Here is a 15,057-nt window from a genome sequence, read left to right on the forward strand (position 1 = left end):
CGGATCAGTTTCGTGCAGCTTTAATAAAAGATTACAGATTCTATGTACCCAATATAGCGCGGGTGTGTGATAAACATTTAAATAGCAATTTGTGGGATATGCTTTATGAAGCAGAAAACTCAATATCTACTATTATTCCCGAACAAATAACACATGTTTTCTTATTTGTGAATGCATTTAATGCATTCTTTGACTTTGAAAATCCGTTAGAAATAGATGATCGGATGTTTTTGTACTGGTTCGGGTACACAAAGGAAAAATTCCGCACATTATTAAATGAAGTTCCACGTTTAAATGAAATGCGGAAAGGAACATTAGACTTAGCCTTGTTGCTTTTAAAAATGAGAACCGGTGATCCCGATACTAGAATATCATCTTTAGTGGGAATGCCAAGACGGACGATGGAGACGCTTATTCATAAAGTGCGCGAAATACTCGTGCAAGATTTTATACCATTACATTTAGGAGTAAATCATTTAGCAAGAGAGCAGTTGCGCCAAGAGTTAAGACTCAGTTGCAATCACTGAACGTTTATATGGGAATGGCAATAATGCCACTGTTATTTGTATACATACATTTATATACATAAAAGTTCAAACTATATGTTTCAAAAACAAACATATTCTCTACATAAATATCGTAATTTAGTGAAGCCATTTTTAATAGTAGCTTGCGATGGGTATATTGTTGATATTTTCGATCCATGCAAGGCAACTACATCAGATGCTGATATTATGACTAGCCTCTTTTCAGAAAGTTCTGCTCTAAGATCATATTTTTTAGAAGACGATGTGTTCATTTTAGATCGTGACTTCAGAGATAGTATTAGAAGGATGTGGGTACAGAACCTGTATGCCAGATTCACTTTTAGAAGGCGAACGCCAATTAACTAGAGCTCAAGCCAATGAGAGTCGCTGTGTAACATTATGTCGATGGGTGGTAGAAGCAGTGAATGGTCATATTAAAAATAATTTCAAGCTGTTCAGACAGGAATATATTTATTTAGCCCTACCTAATTTATTGTTTCTTTTTCAATTGTAGCGGCATAATTAGAAAAAGAAATTATCTAGAAAATAATCTGGCAAATATGACTAATATATTACTATTCTATATTATATTACTATAATAATTATTAATCGACGCACATCTTCATTTCAAAGCATTTCTGCTGATAGGAATAATGTTCTATACTTCCCAGTTATGGAATACAGAGATTTAATTCTTTTTGCATTAGTGACTTATCAGATCAGACAAGCCCGATCCTATTAGGTGAGCACATACGTTTTTACGGGGGGTATAGAATAGTGTTGCAACAGAACTCTGTTTCCGTTTCCGCAACTGCGGAAGTTCCGCATGATTTTTCACTTCCGTTTCCGCTTCTGGTTCCGCAAACTTTATAACAGATCTCAGAACGGAAGCGGGGAGAGAGCGATGACGAGCGGTGCAGCAGACGCGACGGCGGCACGGCGCGCGGGGGCGGTTGCGGGGTCACGCGTGGACGAAATACGAATGTACACGATCGTCCAGGCACGCATGCTGCCGATAATTGCCGAATCCCTTCCGGGGAGGGGCGCGCGCGGTAAACAAACGACAAACATGTCACAACGAGTTCGTTTACTGAGTTATTGTTTTTATTTCACAAATTAAGTACAGTTCCGCCTCTATCCAGAGCTTAAATGCAAAACCGGTTCTATGCATATTTTACTGATAAATAAATGTAAATGTTGGCAGTAGTGTAGTTTTTGAAGTTTGGACCAATCGGAAGAAAGACGGACATTCTAGATTTTTCGGTAAAGAATTGATATATTCACAGATACCTAGTACCTAGTATATTAGAGATTGAAAAATTGTAAAAAGGAGAGATTGTGAAAAATAAACAGCATTATACTGGTGGAAACCTTTTACTTTTCCTTCTAACTCATTTACGTGCTTGGGCTATTTTATCATATTTTATTCTCATAAACCGTCAACATCATTATATATACTTATGCTTATTTCAATATGATACTCAAATTGGAAAAAATGTCAGATAACCGCTTCAGATATGCCACGCATGTTGGTTGCGAACTCAAAGAGAAGTACGGAGAATGAACCGGGTTGACAGTGAGACGATCCAACAACCTGCACCAGAAATCATACATCAGGAAGAGTCTTTAGAAGCAAACGAAGAAGGGCCTGACACTGTGGAAGATGAAATCATCACCCAAAATATTGTGATACCTGGGTACAAAAGAGCTGCAAAAAGCAATAAACGGTGCATTTTCCCCGAACATTTTTCAAAGAACACTTAGAAGTATATCGGATCAGTTTCGTGCAGCTTTAATAAAAGATTACAGATTCTATGTACCCAATATAGCGCGGGTATGTGATAAACATTTAAATAGCAATTTGTGGGATATGCTTTATGAAGCAGAAAACTCAATATCTACTATTATTCCCGAACAAATAACACATGTTTTCTTATTTGTGAATGCATTTAATGCATTCTTTGACTTTGAAAATCCGTTAGAAATAGATGATCGGATGTTTTTGTACTGGTTCGGGTACACAAAGGAAAAATTCCGCACATTATTAAATGAAGTTCCACGTTTAAATGAAATGCGGAAAGGAACATTAGACTTAGCCTTGTTGCTTTTAAAAATGAGAACCGGTGATCCCGATACTAGAATATCATCTTTAGTGGGAATGCCAAGACGGACGATGGAGACGCTTATTCATAAAGTGCGCGAAATACTCGTGCAAGATTTTATACCATTACATTTAGGAGTAAATCATTTAGCAAGAGAGCAGTTGCGCCAAGAGTTAAGACTCAGTTGCAATCACTGAACGTTTATATGGGAATGGCAATAATGCCACTGTTATTTGTATACATACATTTATATACATAAAAGTTCAAACTATATGTTTCAAAAACAAACATATTCTCTACATAAATATCGTAATTTAGTGAAGCCATTTTTAATAGTAGCTTGCGATGGGTATATTGTTGATATTTTCGATCCATGCAAGGCAACTACATCAGATGCTGATATTATGACTAGCCTCTTTTCAGAAAGTTCTGCTCTAAGATCATATTTTTTAGAAGACGATGTGTTCATTTTAGATCGTGACTTCAGAGATAGTATTAGAAGGATGTGGGTACAGAACCTGTATGCCAGATTCACTTTTAGAAGGCGAACGCCAATTAACTAGAGCTCAAGCCAATGAGAGTCGCTGTGTAACATTATGTCGATGGGTGGTAGAAGCAGTGAATGGTCATATTAAAAATAATTTCAAGCTGTTCAGACAGGAATATATTTATTTAGCCCTACCTAATTTATTGTTTCTTTTTCAATTGTAGCGGCATAATTAGAAAAAGAAATTATCTAGAAAATAATCTGGCAAATATGACTAATATATTACTATTCTATATTATATTACTATAATAATTATTAATCGACGCACATCTTCATTTCAAAGCATTTCTGCTGATAGGAATAATGTTCTATACTTCCCAGTTATGGAATACAGAGATTTAATTCTTTTTGCATTAGTGACTTATCAGATCAGACAAGCCCGATCCTATTAGGTGAGCACATACGTTTTTACGGGGGGTATAGAATAGTGTTGCAACAGAACTCTGTTTCCGTTTCCGCAACTGCGGAAGTTCCGCATGATTTTTCACTTCCGTTTCCGCTTCTGGTTCCGCAAACTTTATAACAGATCTCAGAACGGAAGCGGGGAGAGAGCGATGACGAGCGGTGCAGCAGACGCGACGGCGGCACGGCGCGCGGGGGCGGTTGCGGGGTCACGCGTGGACGAAATACGAATGTACACGATCGTCCAGGCACGCATGCTGCCGATAATTGCCGAATCCCTTCCGGGGAGGGGCGCGCGCGGTAAACAAACGACAAACATGTCACAACGAGTTCGTTTACTGAGTTATTGTTTTTATTTCACTATGCGCATCTCCGCGCCCCGTGACTTTGAGTATTGCTGAAATGATTGCCCTCCAGAACTTACCCTTTCATTTTGTCGAAGGTATAGGATTTCGTAGAGTAATGCAAGCTGCTCTTCCAAAGTACAAGTTAAGAGGCCGTGATTTTTTTTCTTCCTATGTATGCGACAATTTGTACAATAAGTTAGCGAAGAAAACCAAAGATTTACTTGAAGAATTTGACAAGTTATCTTTTACAAGCGACATATGGTCGGAACTTCATTCTGCTGTTTCATTGCTCAGTTTAACTGCACATGGCATCTCAAAGGATTTTCGCAAAAAGACTATAATTTTGAAATGTGAAGTCATGGATGAACGTCATACGGGCACCGTAATATCAACAAAGTTTCAAACGATTCTTGAAGAATGGGGCATTGATCGCCAAAAAGTTCACTGCATGGTTCGTGATCGTGGATCCAACATGGTGAGAGCAATGCAGTTGTCAGGCTTTGAGGATGTCAGTTGCGCAATACACCAGATTCAGCTGTGCATACGAGCAGGTGTTGAATCTCAAGAGTGGCTCCTACAACTTACTGCTACATTGAAAAAAATTGCCACCCATTTCAATCATTCCTTGGTCGCACAGGCAGAGCTCACAAAAATTCAAAAGGAACGCCTTAATCAGTCTCCTCTTTCTGTCATTCAGGATTGTCCGACAAGGTAAATATAAGTTTTTTTACTGTACAGAAGATAGCATGTCAAGCTTTACATTCCCACCGTAAGCGGGTCTCGCACACGCAGCGCCCCTTCACAAAAACTACATGGCCAAGCTCAGCTTATACTGGTAAAGCTTGACTTGCTGTTTTCTGTACCTATAAATAAATTTATTTTTAAGATTAGGTCGGTAATTGAATTTATATTTCTATTTTGAAAAGAACTAATAATTTTGTACACATTTTTTATAAATTATTAATTATAATAATTTTTTTATAATTTTGTATAAATTTTTGCAAGCCATCACTAGGTGAAATGTGTAACATTTTATTTTCTGTGACTTTCTGTGACCATCTATTTACTGACCATATTTCTAGCAAATAAAATTGATTTGATTTGATTTAATTTCAGATGGAACAGCACATTTTACATGATGGAAAGGTTTTCAAAACTCAAAGATTCGCTTGTCTTGTACTTAAGTGCAAATCCAATCGCGATGATATCCCCCGAAGACTGGATGAATATTCAAAAATTTGTGCAATTGATGCAGCCATTTGAAGAAATAACAAGAAATCTAAGTAGTTCTCAAATCAGTATTTCATCAGTCATACCTTTAATTCAAGTTCTTAAGACCACGTTACAACAAGAAGAGTCGAAACCTAATACATCAGAACATTTCATAAATTTTATAACAAAATTACGCGATGAAATTAATTCAAGTGTAAGATTTGGAAACCTGGTCGAAGACGACAAGTACACTATTGCGACGTATTTGGATCCGCGATACAAATCGCATTTTTTCACCAGCGTCATTGCAGAGCAGGTTGAATCCAAATTACTTAATATGATGATTAACATTAACATGAACACTATTAGAACCAGACAATCAAATTCCAACCAAGATGATGACTGCGTACCTTCCCCCAAAAGAAGCCGAACTCAAATTGCAATTGAAGACATTGAAGTGCAGCCTTCTACTTCCAAATCTTCAGCTTCTTTGCAAATACTGGAATCGATGTTATGTGTTAATGAAGACCAGGAGGACTCTACAGCCGATGACGATGGTGACAATTTACATTCAAAAATACAGTCACACCTTCGGGAATACAAAAAAGAAAAAAGACTGCCTCTTCATAAGGATCCCCTTAATTGGTGGAGTGGTAATGCGCACAAATACCCCCTCATTTTACCAATTGTACGCCAATATTTATCAGCTCCTCCCAGCAGTGTAGCCAGCGAACAATTATTCAGCGGAGCTGGTTTAATTTATGACGAACATAGAAATAGGCTTAAAGGCGAAAAAGCGGCCAAGTTACTGTTTATAAAATATAACTTGCCGCTTTTTAATTTTGAATATTAAACTAAGTATTAAAGTACAAATTTAATAAAAAAAATTAAAATGCAAAATTGTGATTTTTTTTCATAGTGTTAACGCTTCCGTTTCCGTTTCCGCTTCCGCTTCTGTTAAGATTTACTTTTGACATCTGTTTCCGTTTCTGCTTCCGTTATGCCAGTTCCGTTGCAACACTAGTATAGAATATCATTAGCGGTCCCCCGACACAACTTGACAACAATTGAAGAGTGATATTCCAAAACGTACTAAGTCATTTTTTTTAAATTTTCAGTTTTATGTTTCGTTTTACTCTATGGCACAGCAGTTACGTAACAGAACAAAATAAATTTCACAAAACGTACTAGGTCGCGTTAGTTTTTTGCTTTTGGCCTCCTACGCACTGGCGACCATGGTCGCCGCGACCTGGCCGCGGCGGCCAGTGAATTCTGGACTTTATATGGCAATCGCTATAGCCCCTACGCACTTAGCGGCCAGCGACCAGCGGCCACCGTTGGCCGAGGCGTCCAATTTGATGCCACGCGACCAGCGACCAATCGTGGCCGTCGAGAACATCACTTCTGTATTAAAATTCATCAGTGCTACCGCATCGGCCGCGGCGACCAGACGTGTAGCTAGCTACAGAGTGATTATTTTACAATGGCCAATTTCGACACGGAAAGGTTCATAATTGAAGTTGAAAATAGAAGAGGTTTATGGGATTTAGCATCAAATGATTACTCCAATAAAGATGTTAAGCGGCAGTTGTGGCTTGAAGTGGTCGATATATTTGGCGGTGAATCCATGGAAGATAAAGAAAAGGCAGAACTTGGTTAGTATTTTATTTTATTATGCCTAAGTAAATTAATAATGCGATGAACTACAATAAACGCAGCAGGTGCTGTAGTAGCATTCGACACGTATATGTGACATGAGTGATTTTTTTTTAAGTTGTTCCGTTCATTCAAAATCTAAGAAATTTTAGCAAATAGGTAATTGTCAAAAGTATAACTATTTTATTTCTACTATTTTTCGCTTTGCACATGAGTTTTGACAATTATTTGCTAAAATTTCCCAGGTTTTCGTAATGATTGGAATAACTTTTTAAAAAGATTACTCATACCGCATGTGCGTTCGACGCCATTTTGTTTACGGCGCGCAATGGCGGCTCGCGGCGAGCAAGTGCCTCAACGCTCAAACTGAGCAGCCGTCGTAGGTACGCACCCATATCACCAGGCAGACGACCGGTGGAGTTGCGGTCGCGGTGTCGTACCCGTGGCTCCGTCGTCGGAGAGAGGGCGCACCGCCAAGTTTTAGTGGGTAGGGCTTTCAAGTGAGTCCCACATATCCGCGTCAGGATCTCCCTCATACCCCGCGGAATGCGTAAATGCATTTCTTGGCGTAAAAAAAAAAAAAAGATACGCACCCATATATTTACAAATTGTGCCAGGGCAAGCGACCATCGGTACTGAAGTAGTTTGCGAATATATCTCGATATTCGGTTGATGTTCTATTTGCTCTATTAGGTAAACATGCAGGTATTTCTAATAAAGCCTCTGGTACAGTTAACGTGTCCTTGAAATCATATCCGTCTCTTTCTCGCACAAAATTATGAAGCACACATAGAGCTTTTATAATCACAACTGCAAATTCTTTCTTGACGTTTAGGGGTCGGTGAAGAATCTGCCATTTATTGGCTAATATTCCAAATGTACATTCAATATAGCGGCGGGCACGGGATAGTCGATAATTAAAATTAGTCTTTACATTATTCAAGTTTCTCCCAGCATACGGTCGCATCATATGTTCCGATAGTGAAAACGCCTCATCACCCACTAAAACGAACGGCATTGATTGGCCATTTTCTTTGATGGGGTTATTGCTCGGAATATCGAGATCATTATTTAAAAGCCTATGATAAAATAGAGTCTTTGTAAATTGACGAATCACTGCATTTGCCGTATGCTCCAATATCTACGTAAAGAAATTTATAATTTACATCACATATTGCAAGTAACACGATTGAAAAATAATTCTTGTAATTGTAATAAAGAGATCCCGAATGTTGTGGTTTGATAACTCTAATGTGCTTGCCGTCGATGGCTCCGATGCAATTAGGAAATTGGGCGTATTTTTGAAAACCTTCAGCCGTTTGAATCCACTTATCTCTGGTCAATTGTGGCATCACAATTGGTTTTAATATCTCCCATATTGCTTCACAAACATCAAATACTATTTCCGATACTGTAGGAAGCACTATACGGTATTCATGACTTATATGAGATAAAGAACACCCAGTAGCCAAATACCTGAAAATAAAATTCACATTAATAAACATAATATTAGTTTTGTAATATGTACTACATTTATTTATTGATTTACAGGCATTACTCTCCAAAAAAGATGGAAAAACCTTAGAGACTGTTTCACAAGAGAGCTGCGCCGTCTTAAAGATGTCAAAAGTGGTTCTGCTGCAAAACGTAAATCACAATACACCTATTTCAACCAATTACTGTTTTTGAAATCAGTGCTGGACACAAACGCAACAGAAAATAGTCTCGAAGAGGCAAGTCAAGAAAATGAAAGTGCAAGATCTTCTGATCTTGAGACTCAACAGTCTGCATCAAAGTCGCTTAGAACAAAAAGGAAGAAAAAAATACCAAACGAAGAATCCGATACAGACCCTCTAATTTCAGTTCTGCATAAGACCATAGCGACTACACAGAATGATTCAAATTGTGACAGACTGTTTCTTTTATCCCTCCTCGAAAGATTTCAAACAATCCCTGCTGCAATGAAGACCAAAGCGAAAATGGAAATCATGGAAATTATAGAAAAATACCAACCGAACTGTACACCTACAACAGCGCGCATAAACTATTCAAGTAATTTCAATACTCTTAACGACCAAGAATATGACCCGCATCGACCGAGTTATTCAAGTTATTCTACTACCAACAGGATATCAGATGATTCAAATTACAGCGATACTCATACTCATTATTCTGATATTTCTCAAAATTCAGAAATGATAGACCTATTTCCCAATTTGAATGATTAATTGTTCACAATTGCCATTTTTTAAGTTATGAAAATACAAATAATTTGATTATCTACTTCAGTTTTTTAATATTTAAAAACATGTTATAAGCAAGCCCTTTTCCTCTCCTTTTCAAAGTCGTAAAGTAGAATACTACTGAACAATAGTTCATAAATTTTTTAAAGTGGCAAAACCTTAGTCAATTAATTATACAGGTTGTTGTGAAAAACACAACAGTGGTGGTTTAGGGTGATTCAGAATCGAGTCTTGTATAATTCAAATTTACAAAAAAATCCATTTAGCAGTTTAAGTAAAAAAAAGGCCCTATCACATTATTTTTATTTTTCCTGTACACAATACTCCATTCCGAAACACCCTTTAAAATATATCACGTATTTTTTAAACATTCTGTATTTAAAAAAGAAAAAGCTTACCTTATTGTTATTACTAATTTTTCTTCTGCTGGAATGCATTTCCGATAGTTGTTACCAGTTCCAGTAATTTTTGGTTTTATTGTATCCAGTAACAGGTTAAAAGTATTCGTTGACATTCTCATGTAATTAAAGAATCTCTTCTCATACATTTTTAAATCTAAAAAATAAGTATAATATAATCCTTTAGTCTTTCTCTCGCAAAGTAATGGATGCACCCAAAACTGTCTTTTACGTGAAATCTTCCGTTTTCGTTTTCGTAGTAAATACACAAGCACAGTTAGCGTGATTATCTTCTGCACGTCCATCTTGACACACCCTTGGAAGTCGAGTGCAAATTTTTCGGCCGTCCACATGTCGCGCTTGCCTACGCACCGGCGACCATGGCCGCGCCGGCCTGGCCGCGTCTATGGTCGCCAGTGCGTAGGCAGCCTTTAAAACGGACGGATTCACAATCAGTATGCTTAGTGCATACTTTTTAACACACAGAATGAGGGAGGGAGATGCAGCTCACTCAGTAATTGATTAAAAAAGACCCCGCCAAACAACTTTAAATCGTAATGAAATAATATTTACTGATTTTAAGTTTAAATTATTTCTAAGTGTAAAGTAATATTGTAGTCCATAATTGGTATCACGGTGTGTTGGGGGACCGCCAAGTAAACTACGACAACAACGAGTTTTGCATTTTGTATCGCCATAATAGTCGCTGATTGTCTCGATTCAGTTCGCTGTGAACTGACCTATAATGTTATGTGAAATCAAACATACTTAATTATCATTAGCGGTCCCCCGACACAACTTGACAACAATTGAAGAGTGATATTCCAAAACGTACTAAGTCATTTTTTTTAAATTTTCAGTTTTATGTTTCGTTTTACTCTATGGCACAGCAGTTACGTAACAGAACAAAATAAATTTCACAAAACGTACTAGGTCGCGTTAGTTTTTTGCTTTTAAAATACGGATTCACAATCAGTATGCACTAAGTCAATAACAGATTTATTCCAAAATGTGCTTAGTGAAACTTAGTTCATTTTGGAACGAATCACTTCCTTATTTAGCACGTTTCGGAACGCAATCTGTCATTATTAACGTAAAAATTGACGAAAGTGAATTTGAAGAGTTTAATTGTGCCGTTAAAATAGTTGGAAGTGGACGGAAACGAAGAAAAAAAGAGGAAAAGTGGAAGAAAACTGTTGAAAAGCGTGTAAGATATAGTATGCCGTATGTTGGCACAAAAACTACCTACACCTGTGAATATTTAACAAATACTGTTCTCAAGAAAAACATGGTTCCTAATCGATTTTATAATAATATAGAAAGTATTCCAGCTGAAAGCTGCATATCAGAAGATAAATTTTTAAATGTGCCATGTAACTTTAATTTTTATTCATTTCCATAGTGTTATTGATTGTCTAATTTCATTACCTATCTATAAAATTGAATTGCTTCCAATAAAATAATTAACTAAATAAAATTACTGTTTTTTTCTGATTTAGTTGGAACTCAAACTACTATATTGAGGTAAATAGATATCTGAATACTTCACAATAGTAAAACGATTTTCTTTGTGATTTTATTTCAAAACGTACTTGTACACGTACAAAACAAGTAATGACTTAGTTCATTATGTTTAATGACTTAGTGCATTTTGGAAATGAAGGACAATAAAAATTACATATTTTTTCCTTTTATATGTAAAAAAATTATATTCCTTTATCTAAATAACACTTTTTATCACAATGTATTTGTGCACTAACATAAAATTACAATGCATCATGTAAGAGAATAAACACAATTCAGTTTTTAATATATACCCAAAAGTTGCATCATGAGGACATAGCACATTTTGAAATATCACTCTTTAATTATGGACTAAAATACTTATTAGTTCTTGGCAACTTACTGATTATATTTTATTCAAAATTAGTATAGAAATATTGTTTCACAAAAACTACCCAAACCGAGTTGTATAAATATTAAATCATTAGGATTAGATTACACACTTGAACTTTCGTAACACTGCACCGGTTAAAAAAACAAATCAGTGCTGCCAAGTGCCAACTGATCAATCAGTCAGTTCGATCAGTTCATTCTTTAAATTACTCTAAGGGCCTCTATCACCATCTCCAAGTAAAGTGTTGAGTAGGTAGTTACTTGTCAAGTAACGTTAATAAGTTGTTTTCTTTTTGAAATCTGCATCAGAGGGCGCGACGATAGGCACTTCTACATTTTCTATTGGTTTCCCACCGATCTGAAATTATCTACAGGTTGGCATCATTGACTTATTGGTTGTGTTTCTAAAAAATATCAGTGTACTGTCAAGCTAAGAGTGGCGTGCAGGAACCGAAACAGAAACCACTATCACCGACTCCATGCCCGCCGTGTCCGATGTGTAGCGAGAGCCATTTTATATTTAATTATCCTCAGTGTTTAAAATTGAATATAACAATTAACACTGACCGATTTAAAGCAACGCCGGCTCTCAAAGTTTGTTTTAACTGCTTAGAAAAGGGTCATTTTTCTAGAAAGTGCAGAAGGTTAGGGTGTAGGATGTGTCATAAAAATAGGGTTGCCATCACCCAAATTGCCATCGCCGGTCAGGCACAACAAAATTCCCGGACATTTGGCCGAAATATGGTTATTTCTCCGGACACCTCTTAAACAGTAATTACGATAACGTCTTGCCAATTTTTGTTTTTCCAACAAGAATTTGTAAAAATCTGACTAACTCAAGTCCATGCAAAAAACCGTGTGTATGCTTAGCGAGTTTTTATCTTTCGTTTATTCAAAAGTGTCTGGATTTCACCCGGTCATTTTTGAAAAAACCTGCCGGTTGCACCCCGGACGCCCTTCAAACTAGGACAAATCCCGGGAAATCCGGACGGATGGCAACCCAACATAAAAAGCACTACAGATTGCATATTGACAAAGCTCAACAAGAGACAGGTTCTATTGCAATTCCGAAGCCTATTGTATGCGATGTCCTAGACACGGATGTCCCGGCTGTGACATTGACGTCAAATATTAATTCATCTTCTATTAACACCGAACAAAGTGATGTTATTTTGTCGACCGCTTTAGTCAAAATTCGTGATGTAAATAATTGTCATACTGTCCGTGCAGTACTAGACAGCAGCAGTACATGCAGTTTCATAACAAAAAAACTTTGTTCGAAATTAGGATTACAAACTAAAAATATTGAAAGGTCTCTTGTGGGCATAAGTAATATTGAGTCCCAGATCAGTAAGGCATGTCATGTAAATATTCTCTGGAACTCTTTGCCTACACGAATTAGACAATAATATAATCAAAGGCAAGATTTTTGATAATAATGTGATGATGATAAGTATTATTGACACATTGACATATTATTTTTTGGTAGTTTAAGCTTAAAATCCTTCAGAAAAACGTAAAATCACTATATGTTTTCATATAAATTTTAAGGAGTCCCGTCGATTTCTCATGGATTGCATGATCAGATCACCACTTTTGTGATATTGTTACCAAATTCGGGCTACATCTCATACAACAACAAAAGAATTTTGGAAATTGGTCTACAAACGACGGAGTTGTCCGCGAACCAATATAAAAAAAGTGAAATATATCCTCCTCCTTTTCGGAAGTCGGTTAAAAAGTAGCCTAAGTTATGCCTTACTACATCAGGTATGTGCCAAAGAAAGTCCCGTCAAAATCGCTCCAGCCATTTCAGAGATTAGCCGGAAGATACAGACAGACAGACAGACATACAGACAAAAATTGTAAAAAATGTTGTTTTGGTGTATATGTCGCTGGTTTAAATAGCCGTTCAATCAAACAGCTAGCCTTTTGACGCCATTCAATCACACGGCTATACGTCGTTCAGCCGACTTGTTGACTACAACGTTCAACACTACAGCTAGACGACGCTTAGCCAACTGGTCTGTTTTTGTTTTGGCGGGGGGCTGTGCCCCCCGAGCCCCCCTTTTATTTAAAGGCGGTCGCCGGCTGCTGCCGCAGCACGCTCGCTGCGCTCGCTCGGCTCCCTCTGTGTTGTGGTCTAAGTTCTAACCTAACCTAACCAACTTTTGGACTTTCTGGATTGTGTTTGTTTTTGTTTTGACGGGGGGATGTGCCCCCCGAACCCCCCTTTCGGGAGTGGCTGCGTCCACCCATTTCATAATCCCGTAATTTCTCCTCGAATATTTGTTGAAATTTTAATTCACTCGTATGTGCCTCGACAATTTTTGTCTCTTTAATAACACTTGTAACTTTTATTAACTACTTTCTTTCCGAGAAACAACCACAAACACCAACAAACACCTGCTAGTTGACGCCATATTGTAAATAAAACGCACCTAACGCCGCAGCGGTGCGCGCTGAACTACTTCAATTAGACGGCGGCTTTTGAATCAGCTGTAGTGTTGAACGTTTTGAGCGACTAAAATATTCAATAGAAAAGCTAGACGTGTGATTGAATGGCGTTGTTCAGTCAAAGGGCTAGCTGTTTGATTGAACGGCCATTTAAACCAGTCGGCTGCGACATATGTACCCTACATACATTCATATGCAAGTAACGCCACCCGGAACCTCACAGTTAGTTTTAAAAAGGAGATTAACGCAAATATTAATTCAAATACTAAAGTATATGAAGACCATCCGGAAACGTCGATGATGACACCTTGGACGGTAAACCGAGCGCTGCTGATAAACAATAAGCCGGAGTAAACATTATTGTTGGAAACAAGAACAAAGAAACATTGAAACGCTACTTCATGGAAACCACCACTACCGCGCCACCTGCTATATAAAGACCAACAAGCGCCAGACCGGGGATTCATACTGTAGCTTCACCTTAGTTAAGACCTTAGTTTTATATAACCTTGTAATTGCTGTAGTTCCTTGTATTCATTTAAATAAAGTTTTTTTTAAGAAACTATAAGTTTCAAGTATTTTGACTGGCGCCCAACGTGGGGCCCAGCGACGTAAAGTATACGGAGTCTTTTAAGACCTTGTGCTGAGGTACCACAAACAAACAAATTTGTCAAATACGAGGAACATGCAAATTGCGAGGTTGCTGTGCTTGCTGCCAATGTGAGTAAAAGTATTATCCTTGCTACTAATTCCAAATTTATACTAACATCCTTTAACACTGTTAAAGTTAAACTAGGTTAGGAGGTATAGTTTGAATCCACTCTCCTTCTATAAGCGTAGAGTATTTCAAGTTCGACAAATAGATTTTGTCCAATTATTTTTATAGATCCCATTTAGTTATCTAAAAATGGATCCAAAAACTTTGTTAAACTTCGTCCCCGCCTACGACGGCGACGCATCCACTTTGTATATATTTTTGAACACGGCCAAGAAATGGATTGACCATGTTGGCGATAAACCGGAGAACGTGATGTTGCTCCTGTGCAAAATAGAGGGTAGAGCATCCCTAATATTATCTATGGTTAATCACTCCTTGGAAATAATATTGAAAAAACTTTGAAGAATGAATGTGGTGATAATAGAGAATTTAATACGTTATTAATAGAGTTAAGAAATTTAAAAAGAAAAGGTAATTTTAAAGACTTTATTTTCGAAATCAAGCAGAAATTATTTTTCATTAAAAGTAAATTAGGAGACCATTATGATATTA

The 15,057-nt window shown here is 37.2% G+C and overlaps 2 protein-coding genes across 3 annotated transcripts in view; one reads left to right on the plus strand and one right to left on the minus strand.

Moving 5' to 3' along the window:
• LOC121730117 (MTOR-associated protein MEAK7) overlaps positions 1-15,057 on the minus strand; it is a 163,211-nt gene that overhangs the window by 109,202 nt on the left and 38,952 nt on the right. The window lies entirely within an intron of this gene.
• Positions 6,496-9,182, plus strand: LOC121730189. Its single transcript, XM_042119134.1, has 2 exons — positions 6,496-6,792; positions 8,345-9,182. The coding sequence occupies exons 1-2, from the start codon at positions 6,621-6,623 to the stop codon at positions 9,019-9,021; spliced, it is 849 nt and encodes a 282-aa protein (XP_041975068.1). The 5' UTR covers positions 6,496-6,620; the 3' UTR covers positions 9,022-9,182.

This window comes from Aricia agestis, chromosome 1 (genome assembly GCF_905147365.1).
Source record: "Aricia agestis chromosome 1, ilAriAges1.1, whole genome shotgun sequence".
Lineage (NCBI taxonomy): Eukaryota > Metazoa > Arthropoda > Insecta > Lepidoptera > Lycaenidae > Aricia > Aricia agestis.

Excerpts from the sequence above, each read along its gene's own strand:
- LOC121730189 (XM_042119134.1), top strand. The coding sequence starts at position 6,621 with ATGGCCAATTTCGACACGGAAAGGTTCATAATTGAAGTTGAAAATAGA. Across the intron at positions 6,793-8,344 it reads TAAAGAAAAGGCAGAACTTG|GCATTACTCTCCAAAAAAGA; the intron begins GTTAGTATTTTA and ends ATTGATTTACAG.